At 37.9% G+C, this 23336-nt stretch overlaps 1 protein-coding gene across 7 annotated transcripts in view; it reads right to left on the minus strand.

The window, feature by feature from the left end:
* Positions 1–23336, minus strand: part of c1h10orf90 (chromosome 1 C10orf90 homolog) — a 286251-nt gene that overhangs the window by 62479 nt on the left and 200436 nt on the right. For all 7 annotated transcript variants that reach the window (XM_039770097.1, XM_039770090.1, XM_039770059.1 and 4 more), the window contains 2 exons: positions 10685–10839; positions 2980–3172 (listed from right to left, as the gene is read on the minus strand). In XM_039770097.1, the coding sequence (XP_039626031.1) occupies positions 2980–3172; positions 10685–10839 (348 nt within the window). The remainder of the gene's footprint in view (positions 1–2979; positions 3173–10684; positions 10840–23336) is intronic.

A 23336-nucleotide genomic window follows, 5' to 3' on the forward strand; every position in this document is an offset into this window, starting at 1 on the left:
AGTTGTCTCTTATCTGATCTAATTTTCTCATTCACTTTCCCTGGTCAGACTTGCAGTGGCAGCAGACCAAGCAGGTGTGTAAGGGTCTCCCGAATTGCTGAGGTTCTCACCCTTTTGCAGAGTCTCAGCCCTGCCACCATGCAAACAAACCTCATTTTTGCTGCTTACATTCGTAATCTCATTCCCTCATGACCATAGATGAGTACAGAGATGTAGATCAACTATTAAATTAAGAACTTTGTCTTTAGACTTCAACACTACTGACCAAATCCTCCACTAAGGGCAGTTGCTCCCCGCTCACCTGTCCTCTTCAATTATCTTTTATATCTTTTAAATATTATCCAGCTTAGTTTTGAAGGTCCTTGACATCCTATTATCTAACAAACCATTTTTGTGAATTATTCCACATATCTCTGTGTAAAAAATCTGCAACATTTGTGTGAAATTTAGCCTTAATCAGCTTCCATCTGTGCCTCAGATCTTGTTAAAGGACTAATTATAAAGTAACAGAAGGAATCTACCTTAGTAATTTCTTTCTTAACTTTGAATACTTCTCTGTTTGCTACTTTGGAAAAAGTTCTTCATTCCTAACCTTTTGATTTATGTTTTTAACCTAATTTTGCAATGATCTACAAGGTGGGGAGGCTTGCACTCTCATTTTTAGTTTAATCAGTAGTCTCTCATGTACTAGCTTTTCAAAAGCCTTTTGAAAATCAAGTCAAATAATACCGAATGTGCCCTTCAGACCAAATTATTTGTTTCTTCCTTAAACAGTCAGTAAGTCATTTTCTAATCTGCTTAGTCCTGAACAGAGTCGTGGGGAGTGCCGGAGCCTATCTCAGCTAGCACAGAGCACAAGGCAGGAACAAACCCGGGATGGGACACCAGTCCATTGCAGGGTCCTTTCTTAAAATGTTTGAGGATATTGGTGACCTCCCTGTCTAAACTCAGGCTGACTGTTCACTAATATACCTGTTCTTGACATGTGATACTCAATCTTTTCCTTAATGTTTGCTTCTATCTCTTTAGTAATGTTCCAAGTAAGCAGCATTTTTTGAAAAAGACTCATCAAGGGTTTAGTTAATGTAATCACTTGCTTCATTAAGCACTCAAGGGTGAATGCTATTTTGTCCAGTAATTTCTTTGATTTCAGTCATTTTAATGTGATTAGCAGTGCTCTTTGTCTGGTATATCTAAATCACTGGTGCCTCATTAATAGTCCCTGTACCTAGTGAGATGTTAGACTAGACTTCATGTGTGCAAATCCATTCCAATTCCCAAGAACTAAAAATCACTCTGAACATGTAACAGACTTAATTGACAGCATATATATATATATATATATATAATAGTGGAAGCCAGCCCGGACACAGACAGGCGGACACTTTCATGTCTACCAAACCACACATTAATGGACAACTATATACAATGTGCCGTACACAGCACACGGTGCCCCTGCACCAATCACCCTCTATAGTCATTCCCTAGGTCCTTCACCACCTCCACTCCTCTCCACCGAGCTCTGTCCTCTTCCTTCCAACTGCAGCCCCCAACTGGAGTGAGGCGGCCCCTTTTATCTTGCCCCGGATGTGCTCCAGGTGCATGACAATGAACTTCCAGCAGCACTCCCCAGTGTGGCGGAAGTGCTGCCCTTGAACCCGGAAGCACTCTGGGCGTAAACCATCCCTGGTCTGTCAGCGCTTTCGGGAATCAAGGACCATCTGGGTGCCCAGGGAAAAGAAGTGCTACTCTCCCGGTTCCTTCTTCCTCCAGGCATCCCGGCGGGTCAGGGTTCCTGGCCGTCTATCACAATATATATATGTATATATATATATATATATATATATATATATATATATATATATATATATATATATATATATATATATATATATATATATATATATATCATATGTGGAGAAAATTACTATTACTGACAGTTTTGGCCAACGGCAATTTAGAAACTTTTTGCAATTATTACTTATCCAAAGGTGATATCATGGCAGGGAATTTAATTATTTGCCTAGATCTCATTTATCATGTGAATAAAGCAAATGCTCTTGACTTCTCTATATATTACTCAAACAGATTGTTTATCATATAAACTATTATCACAATTTTTCAGATTTTAGCAAAACATTATTTAAGAATTATTGCCTTCACCTATTGTTTACCACATCTGAGCCACATATATGAAGGCATTTTGACAACAGAAAGCAATATGCTCCTATTTGATCACCGCTCATCCATTCTTTTTGTACACATCATTTACTGTGGTGGCACCATGCAGCTTCAGGCAAGTGAAACTTGAAATCTGGAAAACTCATCTCTGCAGACACATGGTATTTACATTTTGACAAATGAGCAGAAGTCTAGATGTGATAGTAATGGTTGAGGCTGTTTAGTACAGAAGTAGCATGCATCTTAAGGTCAACTCCTGCTGGATTTTAGCATTATCACAATATATATTGAAGACTGATGGCATTTTTCTAAATCTCATTCTGAGAAAAAAAAATCTCATGGCAACTGTGGAAAATGGGACAAATGTGGTTTTGCCATTAAGTAGTGTATACTGAATTGAAATTTCTAGTGTGATGCACCCTGCACAAGAGGTATGTGATGATGCATATTTTGGACAGGGTCACCCTTTCAGATTTCTGCTAGCTCTCCCTAAAGCCAGTTAGTTTTGACAGACCTGGTTAATAATGTACAAAAGATGCAGGCAGGAAGTTGAATGATATTCCTTTGCTTCCCATTCCTTTTTTATTTCATAAAATCTTTTGTTTTTGTTTTCTAGTTATTACATTCAAAGTCCTGGGCAAATGTTAGTTGTATGACAGTCAGCTTTGCACTTAATTTTTTGTTTATGCAAATTATTTCTCCTACTGTTCATTATACAGTATATAAAATGTGTGAATATGCCTAGATTGTGAAGAGCTTGTAAATTGTATAAATTATAATTGTAAATAGCCAACGTACCACTGAGAGGGTGGGGTTTGGTGCACTTTTTCTTGCTGGCATTCACCAGAAGGATCCCAGGGGAAGTCACGGCTCTTGGAGACAGCATATTCTCATTTTGTTGTACCCTTCTCTGATGCCTCTTCTGTTCAAGATCTTTCAAACGTTTTCTTGAGCGGGTGATGAAATCTGGCCGAAAGAACTCCAGGGCCTCCTTTAATATTAAAATAAAAACATTAAACTGTAAGAAATATGTACACTGAAAAAAGTTTGGCAATGATTCACACTTAATATTTTCAATCTGAACCAATATAATTCTTTTTAGATTATTGATCCCACAATTTTTAAGTTGAGGCAAACATTTAGATTGGGTGCAATTCTTAACTGAAGTTAATCTATTTTTTAAGTTGTTCTTCTTTTTTGGCAGTTGGAAAGCCATCACGCTGGAAAGTTCAACCGGAAGAATATACAAACGGCCCCTCAAACACAGCACACGAACAACCTAAAATATTAGGTTAACTGAAATAGGATTTTTATGTTTATTCCCTCCACCATAACTTACTTTGGTACAAACAAATTATTTTACTTTGATTGAGATCTGAAACCAAATATTTCAAGCTACGACACTAAATGACTAATCTTAAGTCGCTTGAAAGAGAAAATTTACATTGTATGAACAACATCAATGTTATACTTTTTTCAGTGTAGTAGTACACCATTATAATGGGTTGCTCTACTAGCACCAGCAAGTCAAACGTGAAAGGAAATTATAGATTACATGTGCTGCAGTTTCTGTACCAAGCAGTTTTTGACAAGATTTTTGCACAAGGGGAAACACACGTCCATCCAGTTTATTCACATGCTTAGTCCAATCTAGGGTCATGTTATGCACAATAAGAGGTACAAGACAGAAATCATCTCCGAACAGGATGCCAGTTCACCACAGGATGCATGAATACTTAACACCCACACTGTGCCAATTTAGTGTAACCAAATTATTATTATTATTATTATTAACTGCAGCTGTAAGTCTTGCATGAAAACCTTTTGTTTTGTTATAAATAGCTTTGTTTCTGTCCAAAACCTAAAAGTTACTCAATTTTTACACAAAACAAACCTTAGTAAGACTGTCCCATACCATTTGTATTTATGCTCTTTTGAAAATATGTGGAAGAATCTAACACAGACGAATACCTTTACTTTAACTTAATATCTATATATACTGTATATATTTAAGCCAAATACCACTGACTCACTCATCATGAAATCTCCCAAACCATAAGGACTTGGGGACTTGAAATTTGAAATGTAGGTTACCCTTGGCTCATAGGTGCTCGCTAAGAAACGGTTTTAAAAATTTCGTGGTCTGAGTGCGAAATTTCTTGTAGTTTTTTAGACCCATTTGTATGTTGGTCCGCTTTTCACGAGAGAACTACTTAACGGATTTAGATCTGTTTTTTTTCTATAATTTGCTTGAATATTCCATTGATTTTGCGACTTTGTCATTGCAATAAGTATCATAGTTCGCTTGTGGTACCAATTTATTGGTGCAAATCTAAAAGAGACTCATCAGGCTGCAGGAAGGGGGGGCAGGCCCTCCTCACTCACACGTCTGCCTCGGGGCATAACCTTAACTCCACTTAGTTAGCGAACGAGAGAACTACTGAACAGATTTATATCTTTTTTTTTTCTATAATTTGCTTGAACATTCCAGTTGATTTTGCAACTTCTCTCATTGCGCTAAGAATCATAGTTCGCTTGAGTTCGGTGATATATTCGTGCTAATCTGAGACAGAGGCTGTGGGCCAAGGGGAGGGGGCAGTGTGATGTCAGGAGTAAAGAGCCGAGCCGGGTCCTCCTCACTGTCCTGTTTCACTAATATGGGCGAGGCCATGGGGGATGGCTAGTTCTAATATATTTCTAAATTGTAGGTACTATGGACATTTCAGATAAGAAAGACGCACTCGCTAATCATGGTCCTGGACAGTGTCAATATGTTGCATGTTGAATAGCACTTGCAAGTGAGAATTTCAGTATCATTTTTACATGTGACACTATTGACCATATGAACCTATTATTTATATAATATTGGTCCCCATACCCTAACTCACATGTCTTGAAGGACAGTACCAAGAGAAAATTCACACAGAAAAGGGGGAAATATAAAAAGTTTTTTTGCATTGGTTGCTCTACAAATCTAATCTGTGAAGCAAAAGTACTAACCACTACACCTCACATAATTACAATATTCATCCAGTGTATTGAGGTTTCACTGGGCACAAAGCAGGAGTTGACCCTGGATGAGGCCCCAGTCCCATTCCGGGTATAGTCAGTCACCCACTCTCACTTAAATTGACCCGATTTGCACAAACCACTACATGCAGAAGTACTGACATTTTTACTTCTTTCCAGACATTCTATTCCTAAAGCTCACACCTGGCACATTGTGGCACAAATCAGCTTTCAGGCAAGTACTGTAAGAATGGCAAGTGCTAAATGTAGGTAGGCATCAGGTACTGTAAAATTATTGACTTCAATGCCAGTAGAAAAAAAAACGTATGTTTATAGCACATATGGCACAACAAAACTAGCCAGTTCCGGAGGGATAACTGCAAAAGGCTTGGATGTACAGTAGTTAAACAAAATGGAATTGGCAGAATTGTAAAACAGAAGCCCCAGTCAATCTTTTGAGTTGGAGGAAAATTTAATTTGCACTGGCAGTTTTATTTCATTTATTTAAATTTAATCTGCAGAATAATTTCAAAAATAATAGCTTATTGGATGTAAGCAGCTGAAACATTTCATAGTTTTGCGTATGCAATAAAATCATTCAGGTTCTGCAGACACTGCAAGGACTAGCAAAGAGAATAAGACTTACAAGATATGCTTTATTAATAACGTCTAAGCTAGCTACAAATCACACTGCATCCTAAATGCCTATATGTCATTGATCACATCCTGACTGTTTCTGTATCAAATGCTGAGTATTCTGAACTTAACGTGAAATACTATTTTGTATATACCGTAAATACTGAATTTTCAGTCGTAGCGAAAAAGAAGCAGCATTAAAAATGTTAACTTTTTATTTAACGTTAGTTTTCTGTAGTTTTGGTTGGTTCCTACCTTTGCTTAATGAAAAAAAAGTCTTGGACTATTATTTCCAATGAAGCTCATTTGTTGCGCACCATCATCAATCCCACTCAATTCCCCATGAATGTCCTACTCTGTTATCAGCTCCTACGGAATTCTAGAACCTTTCTTAGTAGCATTAACCAAAAAGTAAGAACTAAACAGGACAATAATGGTTAAGAGTATAGTTGTCAATTAACCGAACTTATGTAGTTTTGGAATGTGGGTAGGATAAGGAATCGTATCATGACCTCTAAAGCACTGAGGGCAGCAGAGCTACCACTGTGCTAAGTACTAAGATAAGCAGATAGACATTTACCACACAATGTGTAAATGATAACTGTGACGTCTAATTAAAAAATAAAACTATTGATAGAACATATTCCAAAAATTTCGAAAGAACCCCTACTTCATGTGACCTGCTTATTCCTACGTTTTGTTCTCAAGAAGATTAAAACGTCATATCTCCCAGTGTCCTCCAATAATGCTGCAACACATTTGCATCTTAATTTTGTATTATATTTACAAGATGTACATTGAAAGCTAAATAGTGACATGTTGTATCTGTAGGCATCTACACAGTACATTTTAAATCCACCTAGAACTACAGACAGAATGATGTGTTTTTTGCAGACTTATGTTCTGAATTTAATCTTTTCACTTTCAACAAAACAGTATAGAGCTCAACAAAAGGAATGGTTTCTAGCCTTGCATGTTTTAAATGTTACAAGAAACTTTTTAAATTGCCTTGATTTGACACAAACAAGTAAAGCGGCTGGAGAGCTTCACCAAATTCCTCAAAAGACTAACTCTAACTCTATCTTAAATATTCTTACAAGTAATACAACACAACAGGAAGCAGTGCGCTCAAAAGAACACTAGTAATGGATGTAACATTAAAGAAAAATAAAAAGAACATTCACACTTTGAAAGCCACCAACTATCCTGATTCAGCTACTATGTAGTGAATAAGTGTGACTCATTTCATATATCAAATCACAAAAAAATAGAACATTTAAAAAAAAAATCATCATCATCACCGGTTTACAGCCATTCTCCAGGTTTATTCAGGCTAGCTGTTTACTCTCCAAATCTTTTTACTCTCCACTCTATTTGGTTCTTTGGTATCCTTTGATGTAAGGACCGTTCGTTTCATATTATCTGACGCCACCTCCAACCATATTATCTTCATTCTCTCCCGTTTACTCCACATTTCCAAACCATTTTGGAAAAACCTTTTTTCATTAGCAGAATCTTATAACCGCCATAATGACTTTTTCTTAATTCCGCATTTTTTTCCCTCTCATTCTCGACACTCCACATATCCACTTGATCATGCTTGTCTCTTTGTAAATATTTGAAATCATAATCAAAACATATCTTATTGGGCATTAACAGTGTCACATTTTCATGGAGAACAGACATAGCAAAGTTTCTGATAGAACGTGAGCCAATGGTGACCAACACTGGACAAAAGCTAACAACATCAAAAACAGCCATTATTAAATCTTACATTACTTATGTCACATATAGTAATCTACATGTCAAGTTAGCCAGTTGTATGCTCACAACATGTAAAACACATGTATTTTAGGGAACTTTGGGAGTAGTCCATAAACAGGAAGCCTCTTCACATGGGAGCACACTTCTGAATTGAAGACAGGACTCTTGACCAATGAATGAGAGGGAGAGTTACTGTAGGTCTTTGATTCAAAAAAGTGATCCCATGTGAAGGGACTTCCTGTTGGTCGAGTTCTTCTATTTTCCATACTTGCTTATCTAACAATATTTTAGCAAAAAGTCTATGTGTTTTGCGCATTGCTGGCATGACTTGATGATAACTGGATGAACTGATGTGCGTATTATGCAACACCACTAACATGAGATTTTTTCATTGACATTTTGCTACCGTTTGCTGCTGTTTAGCATTGTTCACAATTGTTTCACATTCTATCAGACACTTTTTCTATTCTCAATGAAAACATCCATCCATCCATCCATTTTCCAACCCGCTGAATCTGAATACAGGGTCACGGGGGTCTGCTGGAGCCAATCCCAGCCAACACAGGGCACAAGGCAGGAACCAATCCTGGGCAGGGTGCCAACCTACCGCAGTCTCCATGAAAACATGAGATTAAAATATTTTTCTTGGCCATTAATACAAGCTGTATGGGGCAAGTACCATATAAAAATATCATTTTGGGTGAAGTACTCCTTTTAATATGGATTTTCCACCTTTATTATTTGCAGACTTTTTTAACTCAGCCCATCAAGATGACTAGAACAGGGGTGGAGAAATATCTACACTTGGTTGGTATCCTTTTGTTCTTGTGTAATGTGCCCTGACCTAGTGCTGCGGGGATAGATTCTGACTCTTGCAATATGGATTGGCAGGTTTGGGAATGATTCATTTATAGAATGCATATACTTTTAGGGAAAAGTGGGGATAAAATTGTAAAGGGGTTAAATTTTTACTTTGAGTTTTCAACAGGTTCTAGGCATCCTTAAAAAGTATTTCCATGTTCAAGGTGTAGCCTGTCTGTGGTGTGTATGTGTGCCTTATGTGTTGTCAGTCCACAAACATAAAAATGCAGAAACAAATCACTCAATTTAAATGACACTTGACACAGTTTTTAGCACTATAAAATGACGAAAGTCTATTGATTTTGAGCAAAATTGCTCCAGTAGAATTACCTCTGCATGGATAATTACATGCTGTAATGTGCACGTGTATCGATGGAATGTATTAAAACAGGATTAGAATTTCAAAGGGCGGCACGATGGCATAGTGGGTAGTGCTGCTTCCTCGCAGTTAGGAAACCCGGGTTTGCTTCCCGGGTCCTCCCTGCGTGGAGTTTGCATGTTCTTCCTGTGTCTACATGGGTTTCCTCCCACAGTCCAAAGACATGCAGGTTAGGTGCATTGGCGATCCTAAATTGTCCCTAGCATGTGCTTGGTGTATGGGTGTGTGTGTGCCCTTCAGTGGGCTGGTGACCTGTCCGGGGTTTGTTTCCTGCCTTGCGCCCTGTGTTGGCTCGGATTGGCTCCAGCAGACCCCCATGACCCTGTAGTTAAGATATAGCAGGTTGGATAATAGATGGATGAATAGAATTTCAAAATCACTCCTTTATTTAGGGAATGTGCAGTAAGAGGAAACTTATCTATTTTGACAAATGTGGCAGCAAACAAATGTGCAATTGCCCGTTACCACACAACTGATTTTTAGCTGATTGTTTTATGACACAAAGATTATGCAATGATTATTCATATTTGCCCTCATTAAATTAAGTAAAGATTTTCTATGAACAATTTACTATTCAAAATTAATTTTTATAACACCTTTTACCTATAAGCATGACCAGTATGTGATTTTTGGACAGTCTTCAACTTGAAATAAATGCTAAGTTCTGAGCCTTTGGGCAAAAAATTGTTAAAACTTTTAGAATATTTTGTTTTCAGTATTGTGCACCCTAATAATGACTCATATTTTGACTTGAGCTGAAAATTAAAAAAAAAAAAAAACCTCTTTCTGTTGGTGTCTATTTTATAATGCTTTTAAATTTCACCATATTGATAGCAAGCTCACCGACTCTAATAACAAAATTGCCAAATCAATTTAGAATGCACATTATTGTGTGTTGACATTGATGCAGCAGTTTTTTAAAAGCACATGCCACCACATTTTAATTTGTTATTTGTGCCCAGGCTATTATCAGCTGTAATATCTAAAAATCTTTATTGTTGAAAAAGGAGTTTAAAACTATAAAGTCTTGAGGGAAAATGTGTTATTCAGAAGAGGTGTAGGTGGGGCATTGGTTTTGTTACTGATTAAGCACACTTTGGACTTGACAGACCCTGAGAGAATTGACTTGTCACCACCATGGTCTCCTACTGTCCACAGAAAAAGGCAATCCATTATTTGGTGACTTTCTCAGACAGCAAACAAATTAATTGAGTATAAGGACTAGGCTAAAACGCATCCCAATTTATTGAAAAGTTTTAAATGTGTAAAAGTCATTCCATTAAAATAAGAGTTAAATGTAATCAAGTAAGTTCAAATTTGCATCCTATTATTTTCTGCTTTGTGAGACCCTGGCATTTACATTTGATAAATACTTCATGTCTCAAATTGGGCATAATGTTGATTTACCAAGACATTAATAAACATCTAAAAACATACACAATTAGTAATGTTTAAAGTTGTGGAAACATTCTATACAGTATAATTGTTAAACATTAGATTTAATCCAAAATATTCTAACTCAATTAGTCTGTTCTGGCTATGTAACAATTCTTTGTTAATAAATGCTTTGTTTGGATTTAATACGACTCACAGGGCACCATTGTCACTAAAAAACAAAGTATATAGAGTGACTAATTAAAGTCATTTACTGCTTAGTAAAAAGATCTAACAAAGGCTTTCTTTGTGTTGTATAGCAATAAGTGACCAACATAACAAGCCCTTAAAGTCCCTGTGATGTTACTAAAAATATTTCCGTGAAGCATTAATTAGTTTTTAAATAAGACAAGAAGACTGTCAGTTTTAAATTTACAATAACTTCTGGAGTGCAGACATACTAATGCTGCTCTTACTCACTTTTAATGTCAGAGCAGTTTGTACGTCATCTTCTATGTCAATGAAACCTCTTGGCCAGATGCTGTCATCCATCTGTTCTGTCCTGATGATCCTCTCAAGATCTTGTTCAGCATCTTTTCCACGTCCCAAATCATTTTTCCTGCTTTTAGCAGGTCCTTAACAAAAGATTAAAAAGTCAGGTCACTTCATCTTAATTTTAGATATGATAAAAGAAAAGCATTATTTACATCTCATTGTTACACCACTACCACCATGTTTATATGGAAAAATCAATCTACTTCTTTACAGAAAAAAAATCAATATGTCAATGAAGTCAACCAGGCAGTTCTTTTTATGATGAACCCATTAAGGTTTTGTTTCACGTTGCAGTGTAGGTACTGCCTAATGATCTTAACTCAGTCTTACTGTGTTAAGTCGCACCATTTTTTACAGGCAAAATATGTTGTCTGGATAGTTTTGGTAAAAATGCATTCTGTAAAATGAGTATTAGAAATAAAGAAATCTTCTTGATTAGCTTTTATTTGCCCTGTAAAAATCAGTAATGAATAACTCAGGGTTAATAAAATTAAGATATCCATTATTCAATGAAAAATATCAAAGCACTGAAATAGTGGACAATGTAGCCCTGAATACATTTTTTATGTCTATCAGAAGGTCATTGAAAATTACACTTTCTGCTCCTATAATACACACTTATTTGTCAATATGGGAAGTAAAACAAATTGTAAATGAATTGTCGTAGGCACAGGCTAGTCTTTGGCCGTGATTCCTGATGTAGATGAGCCATATTGTTAAGGCAATTTCCTAAATAACGGCAGAACAGATGAGCTACTAAACCTATTTTGCAGCACTTGAGCATAAAATGAATAAGTTTACAACTGACATAAAACATTAATTCTGATGTTGTTTAACAAACTTTGTGAAAGGTCAGCCTGCAGTGTATATACAAAGCTGACAGAAGGCAGTTGTAATAGCTGATATTTTATAATTTTTTTTCGGAACTATTTCATGGTAGTTCTGATCATTTTTTCATTTTTTTTCTTGTTTCGAATTACAAACAATCCAAATATACAATTGCTTTCTTTAAAATTGTTTTATTTGTCAGCAACACTATTTTGGGTTTTAGCTGGCAGAACCATTTTGAATAACCATTGCTATGTTAGAATGAGGAGATGTGGCCCCAGTAGTCATTCGACGTGATGTCATTGTCAGATTCTGTGGGTCTGTTCCAACTGCTGTTTTACAAGTGCCTTAGTTTTAATTTCCTGGTTACAAACCTTTTGCCCTCATATTTTTTGACTTTCACTTTTGGAACTTGTTTTGGCTTTGATGCATGATATGTATTCTTTCCCACAATGACCCATGTATTGCTTTTTGACTAAATTTCATATTTCAATTCACTCTGTTCCTTTTGAATGTCACCTTCTCACCTTGTGCAAGAGTACAATTAGCACTGGAGAGACAAAAATAATTTAGGGTAAAATGTAAAGTAGCTAAGCAAAAATCATTAAAAGAGTGATTAACTTTTAGCGTGTGGTTAAAATAAAGAATGATTTCCTCTGCAGGAGCATGGAGCAAAAATAAGATCAAAAACTGAATGTATGGTCTGCAGCTATTACAGATGACAAGAAATGATAATTGAAACACAGAGTTAAAGAAATGGGATCTTTATGGTACTTAACATCAATAATTCAAAGGGGGTAGAGGCAGAAATTAGCTGGAGAATCAGAGCAGAAAGATACAACTGGAGAAAGTGTATTGGAATACTTCATGATAAAAGGATAACCACCAAGATAAAAGAAAATATATACAAGATGACAGAGAGACCAGCAATGTTGTATAGTCCAAAAACATGAGCAACAACCAGAAGGAAATGCTAAGATAGATCTGCAGGTTAAACAAAACAGACAGAAAATAGGCACAATAGGCGAGTTTTATGTTGAGAGGAAGAGAGCACGTCTCTGGGCTGGACATGTATCGAGACAAGTGTGTTTGGGTGAATTTGAGAAGGGTGTGTAGGAGATTGGGTGTAATAAGGAAAAAGCTGGAACTAGAGTGCCATGGAAAACAGGGATACACCACCAGTGCGGCAACCCTGGATGAGGGACAAAGAAGATTACTACAACACTATAAAAATCCCTCTGGACAGCAACTCCTACTTTGTGGCAAAAAACTGGAAAAAAGTAAGTTATTTATGTATGTAAATAAAATTGAAAAGAAAAAGGCTTTAAATACAAAAGAAAATAGGACCCTCAACTTGTTATATGCCAATGTTAAATGCATATAATGCATATAACCCAATTGTTTTGCCAAGTTTAGAATGATCAGATCATAACTTGGTATAGCTCATACCTGCATATACACCCATTGTCCACCTTCTGCCACCCACCACCAGGACCGCGCAGGAATGGACAAGGGTGGTTGAGGAGGCTCTGAAGGATGCCTTTGAGAACAGTAAACATCAGCAAGGCAAAACAGCTGGTGCTGGACTTCCCGTATGTCAAGAACACTCTAAGACAGTCACCATCCAGGGGGATAACATGGAAGAGGTACAACGATACAAGTACCTGGAGGTTCACATAAACAACAAACTGGACTGGTCTGACAATACAATGGCACTGTACTGTACAAGAGGGGCAAGAGCAGACTGTACTTGCTAAAGAGACTCAGGTCTTTTGATGTGTTCATAAAACTGCTGTAAATGTTCTACCAGTCCAAAGTAGCCAGTGTGGTGTTCTACACTGCAGTCCCCTGGGGAAACAACCTGAGCTCAAAAGTGCAATGCCTGAACAAACTTATCAGGAAGGCCTGCGCCATTACAGTGTGAAGCTTGAACTCACTGGAAGCTGTTGTGGAAAAAAGGATGGTGGCAAAATTGGATGCCATCATGAGAAATCCCCTCCATCCTCTCCAGGAGGCGCTCATAAGGAGCACTTTTAGCCACAAGCTATTTCCACCACAATATGCTAACAAGCACCTCTGAAGATCTTTTCTGCCCACAGATATCAGGAAATTCAATGCTTCCTCTCAACACCTAACAAATTCTAGAAACTTTCTTAATGCTAGCTTCAAGTCAGATCTCTTTATTGATACTGTAAAACAATGTAATCAGAATAACTAGTGTTAAAGGCTCTTTGTCAACTAGTGAAACTGGCAGCTCCTGGGTCAGATTTATAAAGTTTACATGCACACAAAGGCTTGAAATGTGTATACAACTTTCCATGCAAAAGTTGGTATTTATATTAAAAAAAACTTAATGGGAGAAAATATATATATTTATGGCAACTCTGACCCATACGTATGTGACATTTTGAAAAAACTGGTGTAACGGACAGAGATGACAGAGGGCAGCTCCCCTTGCTTGCTAGAGTGCCATGGGTTTGGAGCAGGGACGCTCAACCCAGCGGGGCCCATGGCTACCGCCAGGGGGTGTACGGAGAACAGCTGAGCCCACCTCTACAGGGCTCCTGCCACATTAGGAAGGAGATTGTGGAACACCTGGAGCACTTCCGGGTGCTTTATATAAAAAAGGCCAGCTGCCACAGCCCGAGGAGCCAGAGTCGGAAAGAGGTGGCCAAAGATTGCTGGAGGAGAAGTGGAGGCAGAGAGAAAGAAGAAAGGGACAGTGTATTGGTGCTATTTGGTACTTGTACTGTTTGCTGCTGTGGGGAGTGAGACAAAAACGTTTCTCACAGCTGAATAATGTTGTGTTGTGTGCAACAGTTGGCCTCTTTATCTGTTGTGACCTGGGTTTGGGGAGCTGTATGTCCACATTGGGAAATAATGACACACTTGATCAAACCCAACCAGCTAAATGATGACTTACGCATATAATTATGCATATCACTGAGCTGTTGAGTTATTGTAATATGCATTGACATGACTAATATATTAAACCTCAAAAGTGATGTGATGTACAGATTCTATTGTTGTTACCTCTTAATAGGGCTAATCCTGAATATTTGCACTGGGATTTTTAATAAATTTATGTCGGCTACCTGTTGTCACATTTCAGAATTAGAAACCAATGCAATCACTGGTTGTCAATAATAGCATTAAGTAAAAGCCCAGGTGTGATTCACTCCCTACATACTGAAAGCTGTAAGTCTCATGCCCTACAGGCTATTCATAGCCTAATGATTTGAGAGCCCTGGTGAGGCAAAAATTCATATAGCTAGCAGGAGCCAGGATTGCAGAATCCCAGGAGATCATTACATCTTATGTTTTACTGCTTATTATAGAAGCTACCTACTACTTCTCCAAATGACAGAGGACACCTTAATTTGGATATCCTGCTAAGTATAAAATTAGCTGTGGTAATTTTTTGACTTTAGAGATACATATACAGTATTCATCCATTATGGGTGCTTACTATATGTATGTCAAATTCAGGGTTTCAGGAACCTGGAGCTCATCCTGACTGCATTGAGTGCAAGGCAAGAAGCAATTCTCGATGAAGCGCACAATTTTTCAGAATTGTATGATTCAGAGATGTCAGTTAACCTAACCTCCACATTAATACGAAATGTAGAATACCCATAAAAAAATCCAAAGTGACAAAGCATGGAATGTGCAACCTCTACAGTGACAATGACTGAGCATAGTATTCAAACCTAGGCTTCACTGCCACAGAGAGGCTGAAGTGCTAATTACTGAAAACTCTGCAACCCAGGATAAACACCCTTACATCACAATTTGCAACAGTAAACCGTTAATGGAAAGCCTTAAGACAGACCAGCCACCATGCCCCTGCTTTGGATTAAGCATGTGTTGATAATATTACATTCTGTTAACCATTTATTGGTGGCATGCACTGATGTAAGAAATTAAGTACAGCCCACAGAAATTGTTGACTTTTTCTACATATTTAAACAGGCAAACATTAGGTCTTCATGCAAATAGTGCCTACAGATAAAGATGACTTCCTTGAACAACTGACCCATACAATTGACATAATGTATTCATTCTCATAATCTAAATGAACAAAAATGCAGATTTGTCTCCTTGAAAAAGTAAATAGTTCTTCATCTTCTTCCAAAGCTAAACCCCTACATTTATCCATTTCTCACCACTTCAGACCCATTAAATTAGAATCAGGATGTCCAAACTAGGTGTCAACCTCCTTAGAGAGTATACTTGTTTGCACAAAGAGCTATTGTTTGACCATTCAGATACGTTGAAAACGTCAGCTGTTTCTATGGGACGTTCTTACTTCTTCACACGACTGCAAATGGAGACTGGATTTGATTATCTTTCCAGTTTTCCTCTGCAGAGAGTGTTAATCCCAAAGATTTGTGTACTGGGTTGATTGCCCAGTCTAATGTGGTCCTTAATGTTAGTTTGTTCTTGAGCACCATCTCCAGGATTGGTCCTGCTTGATGCCCGGTGCTGTCTAGCAGACGTTGGAGTTCTCAAAAACTCCTGAACTGGATTAAGTGGATTTAGAAACAGATAGATGAATAAACTGCTTATAGGCCAAAATAAAACCTATATATATATATATATATATATATATATATATATATATATATATATATATATATAGGTTTTATTTTGGCCTATAAGCAGTTTATTCATCTATAATGAATATAATATAATATATATATATAATCAATACAAATACAATCACTCCTGATTTAGAATGAGTAACAACAGTAGAAAAATGTTACAAAATCTTATCCCTTTTTAGTAATTAATGAGACATTTAAACTTAATTTATTTTGCATTTGACTATGTTTTAAAAGTGATTTACACCTTACAGCCCCAATTTTGTTTTCAGCAAAGCCATGTTACCTAACTGTTCAGCTCAAGCACATGCACTTGTCTGTACAGACATTTAGTCTTTTTTTAATTTTGTTATTTTTGTGTAGCAAACCAAGCCGTTAACATTTAATCTCAGGTTTTGGCTTTTTGGTTTCTTTTGATATGTCTCTTTGATTTGATTTTTTTTTTGTTGTTGGGACTAATAACACCACCAAAGATGATTCTTAACCAACTGATTCAAACCTCCTTCTGCTGTCAGTAGAATTTTCTACATTTCCAGAAAGACAAAGTAGCTTGAAATGGGCCAAAGGCTAAGCAACCTAATGAGTGCAACTGCCTGATATACACCATGCAAAATGAATCCCATGAGTGACTAGCAGTAAATCACCCTTGATTTCATTAAACAAAGCCAAGACAGCATCCACGCTCAACAAGGCACAGCACATAACTGTCTCAAACCCCCAACCCCGTCTTCAGATTGAGTCTGCGATGGACCTTGCAGTCTTGTTTGCCCTCTGTAAGCAATGCATGTCACCCTACTGTCCATATATTCCCAGGCTTGTAATGAGGCTTTGAATTGTTAAATATGCATTATTAGCTTGTCAGGTAATTAGCGTGAGTAGCAGAGTAAACCTACCACTCCATTGAGTCTCATCTGGAAGAGAGAGAATTTGTTATCAGGACTCTGAAAGTTGTTTATCATTAAAAACATTTTGCATTAAAATTGATTTTAAGCAGGCTTTGTGTAAGGCCAAGTACCATATGGCATCATTTGTAGCTATTACAGTTTCTGGGATCTGAATATCTATTAAAGGGCCCAACTGTTCTCTACCACCCTGCCCTGGATATGTGGCTTTGAAAAATGGGCAGATGTTTTTTTTTAGTGCCTGCCGCTGACATTCTCTCTTATGACACTTACTACTTTTGTAGACTCATCTTTTGCCTTTTCAGTATGTACATCTTTGCAGAAGGAGTATATGCCTAGAAATGCTTGCCTTTTATAAGAAAAATCTGATTGATTTCTTAAAAACTGAAGGGTGTAGTCTCAAGCCGTTTGCTTTCTTTTTCTGTTGCAGGGACATGGGGATGCAAAGCCAATTGCAGCAACAAAGGGAGCCATGTAGGAAAAAGCCATAAATCAGATGCCAGTAAATTAATACTATAAAAAGCAGTCAATCTTTCTGAATGCTCTGTCACAGTAAATCAGGCATACAGTTGCAGAATACTATGCAGCTACCACTACTGCACAGAGAAAAGTATCACGGATTTCATTTGTAATCACCAAGAGAAGCTTCAGGAAGCGCTTGATTGTAAAGCAAAGCAGAGGCGGACAAATCTGTTTCTGTCAAAGCTAACCTAAAGCTAGGGAATGAACTCATTTCATTTGTGTGTTCACAGTCCTTTGAACTGAACGGGCTATGAGTCCATGGAAAGTAAAGGAAAGGCTGAACACACAAATCCTGTTGTTAACAGGCAGAACAGAATGCAAACCCAGCTGTTTGTCCTTCAGTATAAGATCTTAATCCATTTATTCAGGTGTTGAGTTAACTGATTAGAGCATAACAGTTTTTATTTTCTTTTATCTTGAAAAAGGAAATAAGACAGGTGATCCATTCAGTGTCATAAAATGTAATCAGTCAGTCTACATTTATTTTATATTTATTGTCATTCACAGACTACACCATCCCAGTGTCAATTTACATAGCAAACAAGGCCCAGAAGTGAAAAACTAAAGAAGGGAATGGTGCAGTAGTGAAGCAGACGAATGGTCTGAGAGGCAGCATGCAGGAATCAGGTTCAGCTGAGTTGTTACAGAATAGGGGTCTTTAACTCTGATCCAGGAGGGCCGCAGTGTCTGCAGGTTTTCATTATAACCGTTTTCTTATTTAGTGACCATTTTTTCATGTTAATTAACTTCTGTTGCCTTACTTTTAATTGACATGCTATTTAAAACTCTTTAAGTGTTTCGTAATTCCTTAATTAACAGCCAAACAAAATGAGCCAGCACAAGAAAACTAGCCTTTGTCCATCATACCAAATCTGTAATTAAGGAAAGGTGAAGGTCTCTCTAATGTTGATCTGCTCGGGTCTACAGAGCAATTTGATGATGCTCTTAGAAAAAAAAAAGTTCTGGAAATCTCTGCTGTGGCCAAATTAGAGTACCAACAAGCCATGGAATTAAATTAACGGGTTTAATAAACAACAAAAATAAGCTTCTAATCAAGAAACTGGTTGGAATGAAATTGGTTAGTTTGAGTCTGATGCCTGACGTAGCTGGTCATCTATTGGCATGCCACACATCTCATTTTTGTTTGGCTGCCATTTAAGAAAAAAAAAAAATCAATGCAGAGGAAAGACTATTAAAATATAAAGGAAGGAAAAAAAGTCAATTAACAGCAGAAATCGGGCACTGATGGAGAATGTAGCAGGAAGGAATACATGTAGCTTTGGCAACGCTTCAGGATCAGACGGTTATACACCCCTTTCCTAGAAGGAGGAGGAGGGGGTTGGGATTTTCATAGAAGGATGAAATACTGTATATTTCTGTGAATAAATGTGTGTGTGGTGGACACTGTGTTGTCATGTTTGTCTGTGGCTGGGCTAGCTTTTACAACAGTTACAATGTAAGCAATATTTCACATAGTCTAAAGATTGAGCTTCTCAGGCAGACCTAGGGACAGAGTTACCAGAGGATAAGAGCCACAGGAGTGATAAACTTTGCAGTCAAACAAAACTGAAACAATAAGAGGAAATTTTGCAGATTCTAAACAGCAAATGGAGAAAAAGTAAACTGCAAAAAAACCTCTTTACTAAATGCATAATTTAAACCCTTGCATGACCAGAAAGAGATGTGCTTACAAGCTAAAGTTTCTTGTAAGTATGGATTGGTGAAAGGATTCATTGGGTACACGTATAAGCAGAAGAAAACAACATCTTGGATAGAATACTGAATTTGAGCAGTACAGACCATTAGCAACAATGTGGCAGTGGAAAATAAAAAACTATTTCAAGAAAATAGATGGAAGCTGTTCAAGGAACCCACTCAGCACAGTACTCCCATAAATGCAGGTTAAATCCCGGGTTACACACGTGCGCATGGGAGGTAGCTAAAGGGCTTGAGTAAGGACAGTTCCGAGACATACCAGGATGTGGCTGAGTGCACTGACTCTTTTTCTCCCTTGCCTGCAGACCATTCACAGGAGATTCCACCTGGTCCTCTTGACGTCACTTCCGGGACTGAGCCAATGGAAGGAGAACTTGCCGGCTCCGGCCCCTGTGATGTCAAGCCCGGGCTCGCACCAAAGACAGAAGACCTACATGAGCCCGATCCCTTTGACTTCACTTCCTGTCTTCCCCTTTAAAAGCCTCCACCTTTTCCCTATTCCCTCAATTTTATTTTGGACTCGGTTTTGTGCACATCAGTGCTGTATTTGCTGAACATTTCTTTTGCAGCCAGGATACCAGATTATACGGGTGGCTGCCCCAAACCTTTATATGACTCTGTCTCGTGTTTGTGACACCCATTATAGTGAAGTAATGAAATTTTCAGAATAACATACTTTTTTCTGGGCCCAGACAGATATTCATAGGATGTTATGTTAAATGAGACTTGTTTAATAAAATGACAATCTCAGTATAACAAACTTTTTTTACCAAAAAAAGCCACCGAAGGTAATAATGTGATGCAAGAAATACTTAATATCGCTCCTACAGTTTCCATGCTAGGTCTTGGGAATCCTGCAACAGGCTGTCTCAATGAGAGTGAGACAGTCTGTTGCAAAATTTTCGGTCTCGGTGCAGTCTCTGGGAGTGTGTAGGAGCAACATCACACAGGTATAGCCAAATTCTGAGTCAGTGCTGCACCAAGCATCTGTGTGGGTAGTTGTGTCATGTGCAGATACAGTACTGTTTGAGTTTGACAGCGCTTCTCAAAGTTTTCTTTGAGATGAACAAAAAAAAAATTGAGAAACTGTGTCACCTTCAGTGGCGCAGTGGGTAGTGCTGCTGCCTCGCAGTTAGGAGACCCGGGTTTGCTTCCTGCGTCCTCCCTGAGTGGACTTTGCATGTACTCTCCGTGTCTGTGTGGGTTTTCTCCCAAAGACCTGCAGGTTAGGTGCATTGGTGATCCTAAATTGTCCTTGGTGTGTGTGTGTGTTCCCTGTGGTGGGCTGGTGCCCTGCCTGGGGTTTGTTTTCTGCCTTGCACCCTGTGTTGGCTGGGATTGGCTCCAGCAGACCCCTGTAACCCTGTAGTTAGGATATAGTGGGTTGGTTAATGGAAGGATGTGTCACCTTATGCTGAAGTAAAAATTAACAATTCTGGCAAAAGTTGATTCCAGGATTAAGAAAAATAATGTGGCGAAAGCATTTTGGAATCTCACCCTTATCTTCATCTAAAGATTTGTTTTCATTCTGTATTTTCATACCTGTATTTCTATTAAAAAGTTACATCTAACGTCTCATTTTTTTCTGTGTTTATTCCTGTATTTCTATAAAAAAAAGTTACATCTAATATCTTGTTTTTAGTCTGTATTCATACCTGTATTTCTATAAAAAAGTTACATGTAATGTCTCATTTTCAAATAAAATATTTTTGCAGTTTAAGAAGCACTGTGTTTTGTTTTTATACAGGTATTTTCAAGCTTGGGTCATAGAGTTGTATGTGAGACAGGAATATCAGTCCATTTTTTCAATGAAAATACATGTACTTTATTATTCTATAGAGAAGGCAGGTACTGTCTCGAGACTTCATTCAGAAGAGGAGATGTCAGGAGCCATAACACGGGGACAATCGTCCTCCTTTAACTCCCATTTTCAGATTAGAAGAACACTAGTGGCTTAGAATCACTGTTGTGGCAGGCACGGTTTAGAAAAGTGTGAGGAAGAGCACATCAAATCCTAGAAAGAAATGTTAAACAGTGTGTGACAAGCATGGTACGTGGTAACACTGATCCTGCAGTGGACAACCAATTACTTTGCCCTTGGTTTAATGTTTACAAGATGCAGCAGAGCAGCTAGGGAGCTGTCCTTGCGCCACCACAGTTATCCATGGTGAATAACCGACGGCCCCAGTGACAATACTATATGTATTTATAGCAAAATTTCCATTTTAATGAAATATTTTTAGGGTCTCATGAGTTTCGTCATAATGGGATTCCAATTGTATCATGTGTAATAAGTGAATTTGTGCAGCATAATCTCTTGGGGACCATGCAAAGGGTGTGTCATACAGTCCAGTAGTATATGGCCAAAATAAAAAAATAAATAAAAAAAATAGATCCAATTCTGAGTATGTTGCTGGTGTGGTAGGCATCACAGTGAAGATTTCAAATTTTAGTTAACATGCACACAAAAGTTTAGAGCTAAACACATGATGTAAGTGCCCTAAGGGATAAGCTGGCACCTGACTGGGATGAGGGGCTCGGGAAACCAAAATGGATGGACACTATACATGAAAGTATAATCTGTCTGGGATGGTTCTCAATTATCCAGGCTGGGGTGGAAGATTAATGGCTGGGCTGAGGGAAACTGTCTGTCAAGAACAGTTCAATCCTCAGTACAATAGATGACAGTTCTCCTGTGTTATGATCCTAGTATGGGATTCTTAGTCCTGAAAGAGAACCCTGACAGGGTCCTTGGGTACCACCAGAGGGTGATGCCCAGAGAAGAGCTCCCAGTTTTATGGAGCTATTGTATGACCTAAAAGTGCTTCCGCCATTCAGTGCTATGGCACCAGAAGTCCTCCTGGGTGCACCACAAAAGAAACTGCTTGACCTCATTAAGAAATTTAGAAATATTTGTATCGTGAAATACCTTTAAATGGTTTATCTTTTTTTCCATGCTTCCTCAATTGTTAAGTCATCTTAAGTCAAGTCAATAGATAGTTACAAATGAATACATAATAAAAAAATTTAATAATACAAAAACAGTAGTAACAAGTTTAACATGTCTACTTCATATAAATAGGCTACTATGATCAGATCTGAGAGTAAGGGGCAGCACAAGATTCAGAGTCCAGACAGCCGAGGGGTAGATGCTATTGCAGAATCTGGCAGAACTGGTTCATGTGCTACCATATCTTCTGCCGGTTTGGAAGTGGAACAAAGAGACAGAGGGAGGGAAGGGAGCAGTCCTTCACAATGCAATAGGCTTATTGAGAACAATTAATGACAAATGGAGCAGACTGCAGAGTAAGCAACACAGGACGTTAAAAGGCTGCTGCTACTTCAATGTCATGCCTACTTGTATACTACTTATTAATAAATAATGACTTAAAAAAACAGAAGTAAACACTTGATGATGATTATGATGAAAGCTTAAGAGCCTAAATTAAAAACACTACATCATTTCCATCTATATATAGTATAAAATGCTAAGTGTCTGTCACATGATTACTCATGACCAACTTGGGCTAGAACCTCAAATTTGGTGCTTAATCAATAATTTGTTACATGATACATGCTGGTAAAGCAAAAAATGTGGCTAGTGACATCCTCTGCAAAGTTATCTGGGTTTGCATCTTTCCTACAGAAAACTGCATTGGCAGACTGATTGAGAAGGTGACATGACTGCTGAGCGTGAAGAAAATTGCAGAAGCTGATTACATGTTAGGAAAACGAAGAGTGACAGTTCTGGCATTTGCTGCCCATCAAGCATTAGCAGCAAAGCAACTTGCTGGTACTCGCGCACAACTTGGGCTGGAACCTCGATTTTGGGAGGATCAGCAGTCTGTATGTTTTGTAAATTTTGAAATGACACCAAAACTCCGAAACTGGGAAATAATAGCTTGCTCAATTAATGTAGGAGTTCAATTAAAAGAAAAAAAACCTGCAGCCTCTATTTAGTTCATCAGGACGTAATCTGGGAATGGCCAGTTTAAAGAACCATTA

This window comes from Polypterus senegalus, chromosome 1, assembly GCF_016835505.1.
Source record: "Polypterus senegalus isolate Bchr_013 chromosome 1, ASM1683550v1, whole genome shotgun sequence".
Taxonomy (NCBI): Eukaryota; Metazoa; Chordata; class Cladistia; order Polypteriformes; family Polypteridae; genus Polypterus; species Polypterus senegalus.